Source organism: Capsicum annuum, chromosome 10 (genome assembly GCF_002878395.1).
Source record: "Capsicum annuum cultivar UCD-10X-F1 chromosome 10, UCD10Xv1.1, whole genome shotgun sequence".
Classification (NCBI taxonomy): Eukaryota; Viridiplantae; Streptophyta; class Magnoliopsida; order Solanales; family Solanaceae; genus Capsicum; species Capsicum annuum.
This window is the reverse complement of record NC_061120.1, coordinates 25332014-25353884: the sequence shown is the minus strand read 5'-3', so window position 1 is coordinate 25353884 and position 21871 is coordinate 25332014. Positions and strand designations below refer to the sequence as shown.

Genomic DNA, 21871 nt, shown 5'->3' with positions numbered 1-21871 from the left:
TTTATGAAATGCTTTATAACTCGTCTTAGAGGTATAACTCAGCCCAAGGACCATCAAACAACAAGTTATGCCCCATGAGCAAGAATTGACACCACCACATTGTATATTGATTTATGAGATATTTTATAACTCTTCTCTTAGAAGTAAGACTTAGACCAAGGGCTTTCAAGCAACAAGTTGTGCCCTATTGATAAAAGTTGACATTACCCTATTGTGTTTTGATTTATGAGATAGTCTATAACTCTTACCTTAGAGGCAAGACTTAATCCAAGGTCTTTCAAATAACAAGTTGCACCCCATGGGTAAGAGTTGACACTATCACATTATATTTTTAATTATGAGATGTTCTATAACTCTTGCCTTAGAGACAAGACTTAGATGAAAGACAAGCTACGCTCTATGGGCTAGATTTGACACTATCATGTTGTGTATTGATTATGAGATGTTTTATAAATCAAGGACTTTCAAACAATAAGTTATGCCAATGGGTAAGAGTTGACACTACCACATTATGTCTTGATTTATGAAATGTTCTATAACTCTTGTCTTAGAGAAATGAATTAGTCCAAGGACTCTTAAACAATAAGTTACGCCCCATGGGTAAGACTTGACACTACTACATTGTGCTTGATTTATGAGATATTCTATAACTCTTGCCTTAGAGGCAAGACTTAGCTGACAAGTTACGCTCCATAGACAGTAGTTGACACTATCATATTGTGTCTTGATTTATGTGATGCACTATTAGTCTTGTTTTCAAGACAAGACTTAGCCCAAGAACCTCACAAAAGAATAAGTTACGCCCAATGGACAAGTGTTGACACTACCACATTGTTTCTTGATTTATGAGATGTTTAATAACGCTTGCCTTAGAAGCAAGGCTTAACTCAAGAATTTTCAAACAACAAGTTATGTTCCACAAGTAAGACTTGACACTACCACATTGTGTCTTGATTTATGAATTGTTCTATAATTTTTGTCTTAGAGGCAAGACTTATCTCAAAGGACTTCCTAATAACAAGTCATGTTCTTAAATTTGCTTTGATGTCAAAAAAACAAGACTCCTTTGAGGATTATCCAACTTTTTATTTATTAGCAAAATATAATAGAAGTTGAGCAAAAAAAAAAGAACAAATAAAATTGAGAAATAAAAATAAAAGTGATAAGAAAAAAAAAATAGACAAGAAAAAAAATAAAGGTTAAGAAAAAAGAGAAGAATAAATAATAATAAAAAGATTGAGAAAAATAAAAATGAAAATAAAAAATAAAAAAAAGTTTGAGAAAAATGAAAAAGAAATAATGAGAAATGAGAAATGATAAAAAATTAAAAAAATAAAAATAAAGATTGAGATAAATGAATTAAAAAAGAGAGAGAGAAATGAAGAAATAAATAATGTTTGAGAAAAAAATAAAATAAAAATTGAGACAAATGAATTAAAATAAGAAAATAAAATAAAAGCTAAGAAAAGAAGTTGAGAGATAAATAAGAATGAAAAGTTTAAAAATACTTGAGGTGTAGAGGGGCAAAAATGTACTTGTACTATACATAAAAAGGAATGAAGGCTACTCTTTAAAGACTTTTCTTATGGAGGTCAAAAATTCAAAGTCACCCACTATTGAGATTAGAGGAAAGGATAGAACGACATTTCAAATTAAACTATTTTCATGAAAATGACCATGGAATTTAAATTCTACTTTCTAGCCATTTTAATTTACTGGCTTGTTCTATACCGTTTTTACACACCTTCTATACAGTTTCTATACATATCTTATACATATAAATATTCTATATGAAAATTATACAGTTTTGATACACAATTTATACAATAACTGTACATTTTTCTTACACATTTTATACAACAATTATATAATTTTCATACACTTTCTATATATTTTTTATATATATTTTATACATATACATATTTGATAGAACTATACAATTTCTATACATATATCTTATATAGATACATATTTTATTTAACAGTTATATCATTTTTATATAATTTAATATTTCTACACAATAAAAAAAAGCGGAATATTTGATCATTTAAAAAATTTATAACAAAAAAATTGAAATATTTTTAAAAGGGTCGAATTGACCAAGTTGAATACTATATCAGTATTGTATATAGACTGTATCAGTATTATATATGGATTGTATATGGACTACATAGGACAAAATAATCCAAATTAGAAATGGTTATAAAGCGTAAATAATATATCCGACTGGCTACTTTTTGAACACTTTTCAAACCTGGGTTATTTGTTTTAAAAAGTGTTATAGAGTGTCTTTTTCCCTTGAGACATGTAATTTTCTGTTCCAGTAAACTGCCATCGTGAGGTGAAAGTGCTAACATTGGTCCAGCCCAATAGCACAAAAGAGCCTCGTCTCTGCAAAAGCAGACATATGGCCCAAGCCCAAACTCTATGATAGTTGTCTTTTCTTTTTCTTTTTTTCTTTTTTAAAAAATGTCCTTTTTAAAAAAAAAAATCTGCTTTTTATTAATTTAGTGAATTGAATTCACAATTTTAAAATTGGAAAGAAATGATGCTTTTCATTTGTGTAGCTGCTCGTATCAAATGCCTTGCGATAGAGATAATTCAAAAAATTAGAAGGAACAATAAACTTGTACCAACAATCATTTTGGTGAATTTAGAAAAATACCTCACCGTGTGAACTAAAAGAGGGATTGATTTTTGGTAATTAGTATTCACTTTCATATTTTTTCCTAGACTGGAAAATATAATTTATTTTTCTCTAAAATAAATTGTTATAGTAAATTAAATAAATTAATAAATCATAATTTTAAATGAATAAAAAGTAATAAAGATTAATAATGTAAACATAAAATAAATATTTAAAAAAAAACAACTAAGAAAAAAACATAAAAAATCTATTATTCAAGATTGAGGAGAAAATTGATTTTTAAAATAAAATTGAAAGACGTAAATGATTTCACGCTTTTCTGTTTTAATAATATCATTAAATTTCTCTATAGCGTTCCCTCAGTATAATGATATTTCATTACAACGATCTAATTTTTTCTGAAACTACTTTTTCATGTTATATTTTACTTCTCTATAATAAGAATTTCATTTATTATTACAGTATACTCTTAAATTATCCTTTTATAACACTCAAATATTGTGTAATACTAATATTCTGTAAAAACTATATTATATATAAATACAATATTAAAATATTTATGATAGTCATAAGTAATGTTATGCATATTAAATTTCAAATACTAATATGTAAAAGGAAAAAAAATATATTTTATATAATGACAATCAGTTATGATCATAATTTCACGAGGAAAAAAAAAGGTATTGATATTTGACTTTTTACATTCATACTCTTTATAATTTTACATACTTTTGCTTATAACAATTACATAAAATTTAAATATCAAGTATCACTATATATATATATATATAATAACACGTCACTATAACAAACTTTTCAAGCACGCTGCCATTATAGAGTAATTTTTTTTATTCCGAAATTTCGAGTCTACTTGTCCAAAATTATGGGGTCGGTCCAGCTCAAGTATCACGTGTATATTGGTCCCATATATAGTAAGAAGGCAAAAATGAGGACCTTAACTTAGAAGACAATTTGACATTTGTAAACAGTTCATAGTCCACGAGCAGTCAAATACTCAATACTGTACCAATATAGTACTCACTATTATATGCACACACATTTCACGATCATCCTATAAAGTTAGTTCGATGCATAATGTAACGGGATTGGGTTAAATTTAAAAAGGAGAAAGGCTGTCAAAAGGAGCTTAAATGCAAGTCATAATTTGATCTATTCTTACAAAATTTTAATTGTAAAATATATAAAAATTATTTTGACAAAATATATCATTGTTATACATAGTTAGAGACGTAAATATAACACATCCAAAATTTCACTCCACAATTGTAGGCTCAAATTTCATCTGAAGAATAAGAATTCAAGAAATAGAGGGTGGTGAAAATGGCATAAATCATACTTTTCCCTATACATATGTCACATGCTAGAAATATAATGTTTAATTAAAAAATTGGATATTTTTTTTTACTTCAATTTCTTTTAGTTGAAAAGTTGGATATGAGTCCTTTCGTGGGGCAAAAGCAGATATGAGGTTTTAAGTTTTTTGATTTTGAACTTCTTTTTTATTTAATGATTTTTATTAAATTATTTATATATATTACATGAATTTCTTATTATAGATATAGAATTATGATTAAAAAAAAAAAAAGAAATAGTAAGCTATATTAAACTAGTAACTTCAGTTGTATTTACACCCTGTTCCTAGGATGCCCCGTTAATAGTTGAAGTACAATGTATCATGCATGTCTAAATTAGACTATTTTAAGCACTTTATAAGAAGGCCTTTTAACAATAAAATTCAAACTTAAAATAGGAGTAAAGAAACAACAACAAAGAAAAGGCGAAGAGGAAGAGGTGTCCATATTGTCATCCAAAACATTTATGTTAGACTAAGGACGGATTTAGAAAGAGTTTAACTGATATTCACTGTCAGTAGAATCTTTTTTTACACAAGCAATAACTTTAATATGTAATATTAATTACCATATTATTTTCTTAAATTTATTTCCTTAATAAAAAGCCACCTTCTTCTCTTCACAATCCTTAATCTTATGATCTTTGATTTTCTTGCTAGTCCCGTTTTCTCTTCCACTAAGCGTTCCATCCCAAACCAAAAGATTTTACCAATGATTCTACAAAGAATTAGAATAATATTCAATAATATAAAAGTTACTTTTTTTTTTGCAATTTATGTGATGATATTTAAATTAAGAGTCAAATGGGTTGACTTTTTAATTATAATTTTTTATGTATGTTAAATATTTTTAATTATTAATTATTGTAACTTACACCGTGGTATTTTTACTAATTTTTAAATAAATAAATTTTAATTTGAAAAACTAAAAATTCAAATCCATTAGTATCGTCAAATTAAAAGTCTTAAATCTCAAAAAGTGAAAAGTATTATATAAATTGCAACAAAGAGAGTATTGTGTTAAGGAAGGGTGATAGTGATTTGCTTAGGTTTACACTGGCGATTGATTTGAAGGTTGATGCTACTAATTGATTTTTTTATTCCTTCTTAGAAGCTCTCATCTCTTTTGCTTTCTTGGTGATTCGAATTCATAATATTCGCATTGAAAGTTAGGGGTGCTTATCATTCGAGCAACTCCTCTTATCGCTAATTGGTTCAAATTAGATGATGTTGAAGTTAAGAACAATAGAGTAAAAATTGACAATCAAATGAACAAGACACAATTGAATCATTCCTAATTTTGACAACAAAATCTATATATAATAAATAAAAGAAGAATCAAGAGAAAGTGATGTGCACCTCTCTTTGGCCAAGGATCCAATTTATCTTTTTTTCCCTTTTTTTTGGAGTTTCTCTTTCATTTTTTTCAATTATTTTATTTTTAAAATCATTTTTATAACTCACATCTCTTTATGTCCATAATAAATTACATTCTTAATTAATATTAATAAAATTCATAACTCTAAATTATTTTATATTCATAACCTCCAATTTTTTAATTTTGCATTAAGATGTCCAATGATAATTCTTCTTCTTATAAATAAACTAGTGAATTTATTTGTGCTTTGCACGGTCGTAGAAGATTCTGACAATTTACGAATTAATTTGTCATCTAACTATTGAATGTTAAAAATAGGTATTAAACCATACAATTATATACATGCATAACTCATCTACAATTCAAAATCTCACTTATGGATTCCATCAAGTACTATTAAGAGAGAATTTAAGAAAACGCGTAAATTGATGTTAAAAAAATACTTAACAGATAAATAATATGGATATTAAACTCTCATCTACAAATTCAAAATATCATTTGTGGAGTCCATCAAGTACTATTAAGAGAATTTTAAGGAAACACGTAAATTAATGTTAATAAATTACTTAACAGATAAATAATTTGGTTATTAAGGTGACTAATGAATCAATTACTATAGGAAGGTAAAGAAAGAAATGATAGAAAAATTAAAAACAAAGTGATAAAGACAAAATGAATTTCTTTACCCAAAAATAAGTGACAAAACCTTCTTACAATGCAAAAAAATAAATTAGCTTTTAAATTTTCATAATGTTTGCATTGCTACAAAATTCAACGGATTAAACTTATTGAATAAAAATATCTCCAAAATATGCATCAATATTTTGTATGCATTAAGAAATATATCGTTAAAAAATATGTCATAATATTATTTGAAAGACTATTTTAAATCCGGGTGAGAGAATGCATCATCTTTTTGAAACATGAATAAAATTAAAAATAATGTTGAAAAAATAAAAGAATGAAACTAACATAATCACATTATTTATAAACAAACTACATGTTTCTCATAAAACTTTTGAGTTTATTTAAAATAAAAAATATTCACCTCGTTTCAAAATACTCGTTATGTTTTATTTTTGTAGATATCGCAAAACGTATAGAGTTTGTATCAGAAACAATAGTCAGTCTTGCTCCTTGACACATCTGCTTGTGTTTATAACCAAATCAGTACCTCAAAGTTCAACTCTCATTTCTATTTATAATCTCTGATCAACCTCCATGACCTTAGTAAATAATAATTAGACAACATATAAAATGATCAAACAAAAAATATAAAAGGTTAGGTAGTAATATTAAACAACTTACGTCATATTTGTGGATATAAATTAAACAAAGTCTCTTCGTAAATAATACTGTAGAAGAACAATTGAAAATTTAGAAAAATAAAGCAATGCAATATAAACAAAAAACTTAATCGTCGAAAAATATTCTGAGAAAGAAAACGGAATGTCAAGATGTCTGTGGAAGCAGTCAAGTTTCTTGAATAATTTTATTTCATGATGCATGATTTTTATATTTATTGTCATTCATTTATAATGAGTTAATGGAAGAAAAAAAAGTTAGGTCCCTTCACCTAAACATAATCGTTGCACCTAATACTATTTCTCTTTATGAAGGGAACCATTATGCCTAGGACTATTTTTCTTTATGAGGAAAAAAATTATTTAATATAAAAAAAAAAGATAAATGAAAAATAAATTTTTAAAAAAAATGACTTTCTTGATAATTCTTAATTTATTTCCTTAATTGAATTTTGGTTGATTAGGACGAAGTTTCTTAAAAACCTCGTCAGTGTTCATCCTAAGTCTAGATCGAACTCTCCATGAGATTCATAGTTACATTACTTATAGCTTTTTTGTTCGTAAACAAAGTGGATTCGAAATTGTCTTTCATTTCAAGACATAACTTGTATCCATGCGCTTCATATTCGCCCGGAGTTCGCTCCTAATATATGTATATATACACACACAACAACAACAATAACAAACCCAGTATATTCCCACATAGTGGGGTCTGGGGAGGGTAGAATGTACGCAGTCCATACCACTACCTCTAGGAGGTAGAGAGGCTGTTTCCAATAGACCCCCGGCTCAAGACAAAAGACATTAAACAGAAACATCAAAATCGTAGAACATGATACAAATAAAATAGGTACAACACTCGCAATTAGAGAAAAGAAAAAAGAAATACATACGTAAATCAATAACTAAAGCCATAAATAAATAGATAAATACACACACACACACATATATATATAAAGAGAAAGAGAGAGAGAGAGAGATATTCATCTAACGTGGACTTTTGGACTTGAATAACCCACGACATGTTTTAATTTTCTTGATTTCATTTCTCCATTCAATTTCCTTTAAGTTATAATTTTAAGCAGAAAAATTTTAAGAATTAGGAATTGTGATTCGTAATTTAGGAAATACTATGTTACTATATTAAATTATGTCATTTTTTGAAGTAAAGATATAAGAATCTTATTTTTGTTTATAGATTATGTTCTTTTGATCCTTTTTTCTATTTTTCTACTTATTTTTATTTTATAAGACAACTTCATCCATTATTATATAATGCACAAAACAAAATAAATTATATAGATAACAATTAAATTATAAAATTAACATTACGTAGAAGTCATACATACAAATATTCGATCAATATATGTCTTCCTTGTGATGAATAGTAAATTATTATCAATTTCATAATAGACATCACACTTACAAATAGTAAAAGAGAATAAACGTATTTGTTGTTTAACCTTTACATAGAAAACTAAGACTACAAAATTCTAAAATAATTTGTAATACCTTTGTTGTGTTCAACCATCTTTAACATCAATATACATCACACTTACAAATAGTAAAAGAGAATAAACGTATTTTTTGTTTAACTTTTACATAGAAAACTAAAACTACAAAATTGTAAAATAATTTGTAATAACTTTCTTTTATTCCACCATCTTTAACATCAACTCAATGAATTTGATCATTCACTACAAAAAAAATTGTGTTTAGCAATAAAATTTACTGACAAACCAAATTTCATCACTATGTAGAGACGGATTAGCAACGGAACATTTAATTTGCTCGCAGACATTGCAGTCCAATTTTTTGATATGTTCTTAGCAACGAATCAGTGACAGAATTTGATTTTCGTCACTAAATAATAGCGGAAAAAATTGGCGCCCAAATTTAGTGACGGATTAGCAACGAATTTTTTGGTCGCTATGTTAATTATTTCGTAACAACGGATTTAGCAACAAACTTTCGTCGGTGCCCTTCATTTTTTTAAAATAAAAATAAAAATTTTATTTAGCGACCAACTATGCCGTCGTAAAATATTAATTATAGTTTTCTAATTAATTATTTTTTCTATAGAAAAGGGGGGCTCTAGGATTTTATTCATTTCCACCCGCCCCCCATCTCTTCCTCTCTAAAATGAGATACTTTTTCCTCTATACTGATATGCCTCTCCATTTCTAGATCAAAATTCTTCACTACTCTTGCTTCACTTGTCTTCCTTTTTACTGAATCTGCGTCCAATCTTCAAGTTCTTGGATACGTGCTTCCAATTTTACCTCTATTCAACTGATTAATTCCATTTGCATGTAATTTCTAAACTGATCTGCAAGGAAAGATTCTTGATTCGCGACTACTTTCTTTTGGCTTTGATGGAACCAGCTATTTGAGGTATTTTCCTCTTTCTGTTCTTCGTAAGTGCTGTTTGATGTGTGACACTACTACCCTGTCTTGGCCTTTATTTGCCATTTAATCCGTCCAGTGAGGTGGTTTAGGAAGAAGGGCATCAACTAATAATGTATAAAGTTTGACTTCTCATAAAGAATCAACAACTTTGATTTATTGAGTCATCCTGCTGGTTTTTAATCCCCCGCTACATGTTGAAATATTTCTATAATGGGTTGTGTTATTTTAAGCTTACTTCAACAAGATCTTGTCTATTTGTATGTTCTGTGAAGTAGAGCTATCCTCTGAGGCATTTAACTTTGCCTAGTCCTATGGTAGAAATTCATCTTTGGTAGTTGGAATATGCTTTAGCACTTTTGAGTATTTATTCATCCGGGGAGGGAAAGATTAGCTTCTTCACATTGTAAGTCTAAAAGCATGCTAGAGGATTGTTTGGATACTGATACAAAAGCATCATAATAATTTCTTTGGACTATGGCTAGTGAAGTAATGTAAACTTTTGTCTTATGTGGTCGGTTTATTAGTTGAATGGCAAAGTTAGAAGTTGAAACTGAATTGTTTTGAAATATACACTTGTCCTTTATGTATCGGGTATCAATGTGTATGGTTTGAATCATATGTATCAATTTCGTAATTAAAGTTAAACAAGTAGTTTTCTTCTTAGGGTAGTCTCTAGCAACCAATGCCTCCATAGTGATGCATTAACTTCTTCTCTAATTATAAGAGGAGCTTTTTGAATCCTTAAGTTAGTCCTGCAATTGTATGAAAATTTAGAGGTACTTCACAAAACACATAATAAAATTATCCAACTGTACTTAAGATAAAAAGTTATTCCATATTATTTAGCCATCATATGTACATCATATGTTATTTATCCAACTGTACTGAAGAAAAAAAAGTTATTCCATAATACTTCTATATTCCACGGAAGCTCTAAAATATATAAGAGAAATAGTTTTAACCAATAAACCGATAACCGATTCTTTACAAATATTTTGTATATACATCAATGTTGCTTGGATTCTGCAAAAATGTTAACGGGGTGTGTCATATATTCAAATACTTATTTGATACACTTATCTTTCAGGTGTCTTTTTACTGGAATTGGTGTAGTGCAGTTGTAGATTGATGGTAAAATAAGTGGAGTATTGTATTCAATCAGATGTGTTTTAAAACTTTCTTTCGACTTTTTAATTTTTCTTGGTAAGCTTGTTGGCTTCTCGATTATGTTTGTAACTTAAAATAAAAGTATGTATCACTTTTATCTTATTTTAAAGGTAAACTAGTTTTGTTTTCTACTTTAAGAGCATAAGTTTGAATAATTTAGTGAAACTATTTAACTGTCAATTGATCAACTTAATTATGCTTTCTTTGCTAAGTAGCTCTTTATATAGAGCCTGATCATACATTATCGTATTTGTTAATAAACATTTCCAACAAGGTTAATTATTAATTAAGACTAATTGTCGTGTTTCTTATTAAGCTGGTTAATTAGCACTGATTATCCTTTTTTTTTAATTTCAACCTTAATAGGAACATGAATAATCTAGAGCGTAGTTGGATGTATGAGAGGTTAGATGGCCAAGGGGGTTTATACTCTAGATTTGTAACCGGGGTGGATGAATTTATTCAATTTGCATGTTCTCAACCAAATCGTTTGAGTGGTGACAAAGTTAGATATCTATGTGCAAAATGTCAGAACTATAAATTCATGGATATTGAAACTGTTAAATGTCACCTTTATCAATCTGGATTTATTGAGAACTATTTTATTTGGAAGCATCAAGGGGAAAGAGATGATATAAGTGGGACTTCTTATGGTAATGCATTACATAGTAGTGGTCAACCAATATTCGAAGAGAATCCATACCGACAAATGATTTTGGATGCATCTGGTCTCAACTTTTCTCAGGGTTCAAGCTAGCAATCTTATAGAAATAGTGAACCCGAGTCATCTCATCCTTTTCAACATTCAATGGAGGAATATCCTAATCCTATTTCCAAAAAAAATTATGATTTGTTAGATGCTGCTGATGCAGAATTATATCCTGGCTCATCCCTCTCTCAACTTGCAGTTGTCTCTCGAATGTTGAATATTAAAATGGAGAACAATATGTCACAGAGAGGCTATAACCAAATGATGCAATTGCTTAAGGAGTCTTTACCTAAAGATAACATCGTGCTTGATAACTATTATCAGACGAAGAAGTTAGTGCGTAGCTAGAGTTTGCCAGTTGAAAAGATTAATTGTTGTGAATCAAGATGTATGTTGTATTGGGGTGATGATGATGAACACCTTACATCTTGTAAATTTTGTAGCAAGCCAAGGTATAAGCGTTATGTTGAATCTCGTAAGAGGAAATTGGTCTCTTACAAGAGAATGTATTATTTTCCTTTGATTCTGAGATTGCAAAGATTATATGCATCTCATGCTATAGCTGCTGACATGAGATGGAATCATGAGCATAAAAAAGAGAATGGTGTGATGCGTCATCCATCAGATTCTGAGGCTTGGAAGCACTTCAATGAAAGTCATTCCTTTTTTGCCGTTGAACCAAGAAATGTCAGGTTGGGGTTATGTACAGATGGTTTTCAACCATTCAGTCAATCTGGAAGAAAATATTCTTCGTGGCCAGTGATTGTTACTCCATACAATTTACCTCCAGGAATGTGCATGAAAGAGGCTTATATGTTCTTAACTATCATTGTTCCAGGTCCCACCAATCCCAAACATAAAATTGATGCTTATCTACAACCCCTAATTAAGGAGTTGACCTTGTTGCGGGAGACAGGTGTGGAAGCATTTGACATCTCAAAAAGGAAAAACTTTCAATTAAGGGCAACTTTGATGTGGACAATTAGTGACTTTCCTGCATATTCTATGTTATCGGGATGGAGTACTGTAGGTAAATTAGCATGTCCTTATTGTATGGAGTAAACACAATCTTTTAGATTGCAGCATGAAAGAAAACAATCCTAGTTTGATTGCCACAGAATATTCCTTGACCAGCACCACCCATTTAGGAGAGATCGAAAGAACTTTCTTAAAGGCCAGACTGTCAGAAGACCTCCCCCAACAAATAGAATAGGAGAGGAAATATGGACCAGATTTGTAATTTATGGATAAGAAATGTAACAAAGCTAGATGCAAAACAAGTTAATAAAATAATATGTAAGAAATGTGGGTGGAAAAAGCGAAGCATCTTTTGGGATTTGTCATACTGGAGTTCTAATATGATTCAACATAATTTTGATGTTATGCATATTGAGAAAAACTTCTTTGATAATGTATTTAACATTGTTCTTAATTTTGATGACAAAACTAAAGATAATCCACAGTCATGGTTAGATACGGCAAAATATTGTGATCGACCTCAATTAGGAAAGGATAGTAATGGCCAATATCAAAAAGTTGTCTATACATTAGACAAAGAAGCAAGAGTGATCTTTAATTGGGTGAAATGCTTAAAGTTTCCAGATGGGTATGTTTCAAATTTGGGTAGGTTGCCAGACACAAATGCGAAAAGATTATTTGGAATGAAGAGTCACGATTGTCATGTGTTCATGCAACGACTAATGCCTATTGCTTTTTGTAAACTACTTCCTAGTAATGTGTGGCAGGCACTTATAGAATTGAGCTTATTTTTTAAGGATCTTACTTCGACCACTCTACGAGTGATGATATGGTGCGATTAGAGAGAGATATTCCATAAATTTTGTGCAAGTTGGAACGTATATTTCCTCCTGGGTTCTTTGACTCAATGGAACATCTTCCTGTGCACCTTTCATATGAAGCAAGGGTTGCTGAACCTGTGCAATATCGATGGATGTATCCTTTTGAAAGGTAAATATGTAGCTCTATGTCAAACTTGTGACGGTTAATTAATACATAATCTTCCAAAACATAATGTTACATCTTTTTCTGTATATAGGTATTTGGGAACTCTTAAAAAGATGATTGGGAATAAAGCTAGTGTTGAGGGTTCCATTTGTGAAGCGTACTTGATAATGGAGTCAACACAACTATTTTCTCATTATTTTGAACCTCATGCCATGTCAAAAAAGCATAATATGAATCGTAATGACGATGGTGGTGTTGTGGAAGATCTTAAAGGAAATTTTTCAATATTCTCCCATCCAGGTCGACATTGGGGAGAAGCAAAGAAAAGAGATTTAACCTTAGATGAAATCAAGGCGGCTCAAACTTATATTTTACTAAATTGTGAGGAGGTTGAGCCATTTGTGAGGTAACCAAATTCTCTTAATTAATAATAGTAAAATCTATTCTTATATCGTGACTTCTCATATATAAATTAATTTGTTGCAATGAAGTATGTACCTGCAACTTTTGGAAGAAGACTTTTCGAATCTCTCTCAAAGCGAAATAGACGAGAGCCTTGAAGAAAATTTCGTTATATGGTTCAAGGAATATTTAAGATTTAAATAAATATTAACTTTCATATAATGATGCATATACTTAAATTGGCTTCTCATGTTTAACTAGATCTTTGCTTTTTTTTAAATAGGCTCAGTGCAATCCCATTGAAAATGAATACTTGCATAGTCTTGCTCGTGGACCATTAATAGGAGCTACATCCCATTCAGTTTATTTTGTTAACGGATATAAATTTCACACGGAATATCATGGTAGCATGAGATCAACAATGAATAGTGGAGTTTGTATCTCGGATCCAAATTTTAAGGATTATTATGGGCGAATAAAAGAGATCATACAAGTGGAATACCGTGAAGCACCTTTAAAGCAAACTGTGTTATTCAAATGCGAATGGTTTGACCCAACAATAGATGTCGGTGTTAAGAAGCATGATCGGTACAAATTGGTTGATATTAACCATCGTCGTCGATATAAAAAGTATGGGCCTTTTATTCTTGCAATGCAAGCAACGCAAGTTTGTTATGTATCTTATCCAAGAAAGAAAAAGGACAAAGAAGATTGGCTAGCTGTATTGAAGGTCAAACCTTGAAATGTTATTAAATTACCAGTTGAGAAAGTTGTGATAACTTCAGAACTGAATGTTCCTTTTCAAGTTGAAGAAGTTGAAGTCTATGAGATAGATATGTCTGTTTCTGTAGATGAAGATATTCTATTTCATGATCCAAATAGGGGTGTACTTGAAATGAATGAACCTCTTAATGATGGTTTATTTGAAGAGCATCATGAAATTCAAGATGGATGTACAGAAGAAGAATATGAAACTGAGGAAACAGAGGAGGAGGATGAAGAGGAAGAGTTTGAAGAAGACATAGATAGTGAATAGAAATTGACAAATATCTGCTATTTTAGCTTTGTTGTATTTTGTTTTTACTAAGAAACAACGGAATCTGCTATTTTAGCTTTGTTGTAGTTTGTTTTTAGTTCAAAACATAGACTGTGCCAAGTGCTTCAAAAAAATGTGTTATTTTAGCTTTTTTGTATGTTGTTTTTACTAATTTTTCCCTAAGATATCATTACTTTATAAGTTTTTGGTTTCCTTTTAATAATCTGCTAATTTTTCATATTGCATCATTTTAATTTGATTTTTAATAGTGATAATCTAATGACACCGTTATTTTTTCAGATATGACTCGAGATGGATATCGTACCAGCAAGTCCATAGGCAGGAGTAAGGCTGCTAATCATGCAAAAATTCCTTCTATTCCAGCTCCAGTGACCGAACAGGATGATACAAGTTCCATTCCGATCATGCCACCCGATCAAACACCGATCATTCCTGAGATATCTCCTATTTCACCTAACCAAAGTAGCCCAACAGGACAGAATATGAATGCTCAAAGAAACACAGCAGCTGAGGCAATATCTAGTCAGAGAAATGTATCTGCTTCAGGAGATTCTAGTCGTAACAATAGCCCAGGCCTTATTTTTTTTACTTTTTCAGGGTTAGTACCTACTACTTATATGTTTACTATTTTTGTACATAGATGTTGTGTAGTGTTATTGATTTTGAATTTGATGTTGTACAGGTTGGAACCATCTTCCAAATGCTCCAGTTCCATTACATTGTCTTTCAAAAGTGAAGTTGATCCTAATGGGATCAACTGGAAAGGTATTTCACAAGATGTCAAAGATGGTTATTTTGGAGAATTTAAGGTATGTTTTTTAAGATCATAATCAATAGAAGTTGTTTGAGTTTGCAGCTAACACTTAATTATATTACTTTAAACTGAATTTCAGAAGAATTTCTATTGGGATGCTTCCGTTAGTGAAGTTCTGGTGAAGCAACAATAAATGAAGAAGGCTGCATTATGCTACAAGAATTTCATTTCCAATATAAAGAAGCATAGAGCTACAGTTCAATCGGAATTTGTAAATGACCATGTGTGGGAAAAGTGGATGGAACTTTGGTAAAGTGATGACTATGTTAACAAGTCCGAGATAAATTCAAAGAATCGTTGTGGTGGACATGAAGTAGCTGCTGGGACACACACTGGTGGTTCTATCACAGCTGGAGAGCACCGAAAAAAACTTGTAAGTATATATTTCATGAAAATTGTTCATCAACCCGGAAAGTTATTTTGTTTGGGCCGCTGCTATGTTCTTTTGGCTGTTGACATGCTAGTTTTTTCAATTTATTTTGGCACTATATGTGATGCTCTGATATGCTGCTACGTACCTTAAAATAGATAATTATTTTTAAGTCGTTACTTCGTTGTTTTAGTAGCTATGGTTATGTCTAAAGTGCGTAGCAAGCAGCTGGTAGTGGTGCTACCTTGTTTGGGATGCAAAACAAGGATATTAAGGCAAATATTTTAACCCTAAAATATCTTCCTTAATATCCTTTACTTCTATTTAAATGCTATCTACTATTTATATTAATGATGTTTCTTCAATCATCAACTTTTTTTTATTAATTCTATCGGCAGATCTTTTCAATGAAACATATCCTCATTTTGTTCCTAACTGTACTTCATGGTTCCAACCAATAACGTAGCTAATGTAATCTCACCGTGTGCGTGAGGGTAGTGTATTTACAATCTTACCTCTATCTATCTTGCAATAAAAAGAGTATTTTCTCTATGGAACATATCTGCTATTTTCTATTATTGCAGTTGTTGTTGGTTTTATGCAACTTTTCCAGCAAGCAGCTATTTTCCAGAACTGCAACATACTGCCCAAGAAATCAATAGTTGCTGTTTTCCAGAACTGCAGCAGCTGTTTTCTACATGTACATTCTTATTTGTTACACTAATAGTTGTTGAAAATTGTTACTGTTGTTGTTTTCTGTTATTGCAGCTGTTGCTGGTTTTATACTATTTTTTCAGCAAGCAGTTGTTGTAGTTTCTCTTGTTTTTCCTCTTTGTTTTGCAACAATTCTTTCCTGCTACTCTCTTCTTTTTCCTCTTTATTTTGCTGCTATACCAACATATTTGGTGACATTTTTTGCTTAGAATAGGGAAAAGAAACTTGGTGGTGTGTCATGATTCTCTTTTGATATACTGCTAATGTACGTTGGTCTCATTCTAAATACCTGAAAATTCTATTTAGGCTCTTAAAATAGGTCGAGATTCAACTCCAAGTGAGTTACATTTGCACGTTCATACACATAATCATGATGAAAAATCTTTTGTTGGTGAGCGTTCCCGACTTCTACATGTAAGTCCATAACTTACATCTAACGATATGATACTCATCTCTTATTTTTCTTTTGTGTTGACATGAACTTGAGTCTATTTTAATAACTTCACTTGTTACAGGAAAGGTATGAAGAAATTATACGGAAAAAAGTACAATGTAAATCTGAAATAGATCAATTGGAGACATATTATGAAGCTATGGGAGGAAAAAAGAAGAAAAGATTGTTTGGTCTTGGATCTGAAGCTACAAGTTACTTTGGTAAAAAATTATGTGCCTGCAATGCTTCCACATCATCAGTACCACCTTCGATTTCTTTACCGACAACAAATATGGAGGAGTTGGTGAAGCAATTGATTTCGGCCCTTACTACTCATTTTCTTCCGATAGTTATTGATCGTGTTGGTGGTACTAGGGTACAAGATGGGGTCGTGCTTGATCCTCCTCCTACTGATGATAATGATGACGACGTTGATTCGTAGCTTCATATTATTTGTAGTCCATGATCTTGCACTAATTTTTGATAGACTATTTTGACATTAGTTTATGTTTGATAAAATACTTGAAATTGTGGGTGTTGGACACAATTGTTGTGAATTTTGCTATCTATTTGAATGTTGGATATTTAATCATTTTATAATTTACGTGTTTCAACTATTTTCTTATAAAATTATTAGCGACAAAAATTAGTGACTAACTTTTGTCGTTGCTACTGAAAAACTTTAGGGACGGATTAATTTAGTTGCTAAAGACGGCTGTAATTAGAGACAAAAAATTAGTGACTAACATCAGTCGTAGCTACTGAAAAACTTTAGCGATGGATAAATTTGGTTGCTAAATAAGTAGATCAAATTATGTTGCAACGGATCAATGATAAAATATTCTGTCATAAATTAAGCCACGACCAAAATGAATTTTGGAAATAGCAATGCTATAGCAACGGAAATGTACGTTAGTAATATCAACAATCAAATTGTTTCGTCGCTAATTGGTCACAAATTTTGGGACGAAATTTAATTTTTTATTGCTATGAGGTTTGCAACGAGCAATATAGCGACAGAACAAATTTCTTTGCTATTCCATCGCTATTTTTATTTAGCGACGGATTTTCATATGATAGCGACGAATATGGCGTGTAGCTAAATACTATTTTTTTTTGTAGTGGTTTATGGAAAGGACAAATGATATCAAAAGATCATGAAATGCACTCTATTTATAAGGAAAAGTTACATTACATGCATATTCATTTAAAAGCATATTGGAAAATGAAAAGTCAAAGATAAAAAAAAACTTAAAAATTAATTAAAGAGTAATGGTGTTTTAAAGAAATTTTAAGACATTTAAACACTTACATTGAAGTATAGGAATAAATGGACGAGTAGTAATTGTAATATTCATTTTTGTGCAATAAAAAAGTAAAAAAATAAAAAATTATTAAAAAATCCACAAAAAAAATAAATAGCAATGGAGATCATAGAGAGGTGCCACATCACCTCCTCTATTTTTCTCCTTTATATATATATGTGTGTGTGTGTGTGTGTGTGTATGTATGTATGTATGTATATATATATATATTATATTGATGGGGAAAGAGCCAATTTCAACACTATTCGACATGGGACAACTTTATCCTCCCTTTTGTTTTTGGCTAGAATGCCCTCATCATTAGTCACACAGCTGAAGAATGCCTTTTTTGTATCGATTGCTCTTTCTCGAATGAAAAAGGATCAATTTTGTCTCTGACTTGAATGCAAATTTTTAGTGTATTCCTTTTGAGGAAAAAGAGAAGATGAGGTTAATGTTTACTTTATGTTGTCACTTTCTGTTACTATGAAATAATAACTTTAATTTCTTGTATTAGTATGCCTTTAAAGAATTTGATTTATGAAATTTGGTAAACATTTTTCTCTATATTTTTCACTCCCGAAGTGATATATTTAAGTGTATTTTGGTCATGTTGTCATTATATCATGCAAGATTTTTTTCCAAGAATGCTTGACTTGATAGCCTCTGCCTTTTTTTCGCCTTGTAGGTATTATGAACTAGGACTTGATGATCCTCTTTATTCTGGCAGGTTTTATAATTGTTGTGGAGCCGAAGATCCTATAATATGTGCATTTCGAAAGTCACTCGTCTAAGTTCTATTTATTTTCTTAGAGTAGATTTCTTTTATGCTATGTATAATCTATCAATAAATCTTTTACAGTTTTATATCCTTTTAAGAGCTATGTATTATTTTGTTAGAGCAACTTTCTTTTATATTATGTGTAGTCCATTAATTGATTGTATTTCTCTTTATCCCAATTTCATTAAAACTTTTATTGTAGATAAAAAGAAGATTGCTACTATGATAGTTTTCTTGTACTCATCTCACTATGGGTATGAGACATACCTACCATATAGCAATAGAAAAAAATCTTACTAGCCAAAATATAATTTAAATTGCATAATTTTTTATATTTTTAATTTATAAAATTTCATCTTCAACCGCTCCAACACTTTTAGTTAACAATTTGGTTGTCCTACTTTTTCGTTACATGTAACAATTAGTTTTTTTTCCTGCTTTCTTAAGGTTCGATTGACATACAAATGAAGTAGGATATTGATATGATAAGAGTCTAACTATTGTTCTTTAAAATTCTTTCAAGAAAAATTATTTGTATGCATAAGAAAAAGAATTGTCATTGAACATTTTTATGCAAAATTAAATAATTGGGGGTTCTAAATATAAAAGAGTTTAGAGTTATGAATTTTATTAATATTAATTAAGACTGTAATTTATTATGAACATAAAGAGATGTGAGTTGTGAAAATGATTTTAAAAATAAAATAATAAAAAAATAAAAGAAAAACTCCAAAAAAATGAGAAAAAGGATAAATAGGAGCCTTGGCCGAAGAGACACATCACCTTGTCTTGATTCTTCTTTATTATATATAGATATAGATTTACCATATAACATTTTCAAAAGTTTATATTTATTTAGATAACTTTTTTCTATTTTATTCGTTGGTGAGGTCTACTTTTTTTGCGCATGTCTAGACCAGAGTTTTTATTTTCTGAAGTAGAAACAAGGGAAGGAGGCAAACGTATACATGTGCTACTTAAGAAAGTATCTATGTATCATTCCACAATTATGTAGGTCAACTTTAATAAATCTTCTGATAAAATATGAGAATGTAACATTAGTTTGTAATTTTCAAATGACATTTTAATTCGTAAGAAATTTGTTTATTGTATGTAGAATTGTAGTTCTTGATTTTTCACATTTTATAATTTTTTTGTTAAACATTTTTAAAGATTATTACTACTTTCTATTGTCTATTGGTTTGAATCGTTCAAGCTTACAACTTAAGAAAAACAAAAGTGTTGCTGAGATAACAATAATTTCATGAAGTCGGTTGTCTCTTTTTATTTCATTTTCTTCCCCAAGAGAGGAATCTTGATTCTTCTCTCAACCTTAAATAATCACTTATCAAAAATTAAATTTTTGAAGCTGGTAATAAAAAAAATTTCTTTATTTTAGACACAGACAAAGTTATGCGGCACCTCTCTGTGATAAAAAATGTGAGTTATATTTTTTTACTAATAGTTTGATATTTTTCTTCACTTATGATGAGCTATGTATTAAAAGAAAGTTACTTCTTAAAATAATTACTTTGTATTAACTATCATTTACTATGTTTTTCATTATTTAATAACCTTTAAGAATTTTAGCTTATTAAAAACCCATTAAAATTGACTAATAATTAATAAATTAAAATGAAAAAGACATTCCACAAAATGAAAGATGAAACTCCAATTTGCTAAACCTTTCGTTTTCTAAAATTGCATATATGTAGGGAAGTAAAGAAACACAAACACATACGCGCACACACAACACACACACACACACAAAAGTATTAACGATAAATAATTTAAAGAGAAATAAAACGGATAAGATAAGATAAGATAAAAAGAGAATACGAAATCCATATAATTAGTGTTATATATACAAATAATAAACAAGTTTGAAACTTATTAAAAATATACATGGAAATAAATCCAATATTGTTTCACTTAGAATATATTACATAAAAATTAAATATTTTAGAAGAGTGTAAATACGCAAGTGACAAAAATTTACAGAAAAATGCATGTATATACTTAAGAGTGTGTATAATTGGTTAGAGTTTGAAATAATTGAAAATTAAAAAGATCTCTTAAGAAATTTTCAGCACTCAAAAATCTAATTAATTTGCGCAAAGCATAGATAAATTCACTAGTTATAATACTAAAGAAGATCTGACACAGTAAACATAGAGTCCGACTTGTCTTCTACAAATATTTTTTTTCTTTATAATTTAAACATTAAAAAATAAGAATAATTATAACTTCCCTATAATAAATTTTAAAGTATATGCTTGTGTAAAAAAAAATTCACCAACAATGAATACTAGTTAAACTCATTTTAAAAAGTTCATATAAATTCATAGATATTCAATAACTTCTGTTCATATAGTCTTTATGAACCTGTTTACAGTAATGTATATTAACTTAAATTCAAAGTTGTTGCAACAATTCATAAATTTTAAATATAGAATTCACCTCTTAGACTTTTCATCCCCTCTTAACTTAATACCTAACTTGGTTAGCATTATTAAACACCCTATTATTGATGTTTTATATATTATACAATATAAGAATCAATATATTATTTTATGTCAGATAAAATGTGAAATATGAAAATCATTTTAGCAAAACATCTAAAACTGAGTAATTAAAATCCAAAAACCTATCAAATAAATCTTAATTCTCACTCATCAATTTCTATATTATATTTATCATTTACTTCCTCCATTCCTTTTTATTTTTAATATTTGAGTTGGACACATCCTTTAATAAATCTCTTACTCCTATAAAATTAAAATTAATTTTATCAATATACTTGTAATTAAATTTTATACCTTTTTTAAATCAATAATGATTACATTTATTAAACAAAGGTTTAATCAGGATATTTTAATCAAATTATTCTTAAAAGGTGAAAGGAGCACTTAAACAGGAATATAAAAACAACTCAAATGGAGCAAATAAAATGAAATGAAATGAGTACCATATAAGCTATCCATAAACTACCTAACTAGGGTGTGTTTCTTGGTTTGTCAAATTTTTTTAAAAATATTTTTTAGA

The 21871-nt window shown here is 29.4% G+C and overlaps 1 protein-coding gene across 1 annotated transcript; it reads left to right on the top strand.

Annotated features, from left to right (window-relative positions):
• Positions 1-14188: 14188 nt before the first annotated feature.
• LOC107879280 lies at positions 14189-17183 on the top strand. The gene is made up of 7 exons (XM_047397615.1): positions 14189-14381; positions 14690-15008; positions 15093-15219; positions 15304-15342; positions 15499-15597; positions 16615-16722; positions 16824-17183. Exons 1-7 carry the CDS (start codon positions 14189-14191, stop codon positions 17181-17183), a joined length of 1245 nt encoding a protein of 414 aa, XP_047253571.1.
• Positions 17184-21871: the final 4688 nt, after the last annotated feature.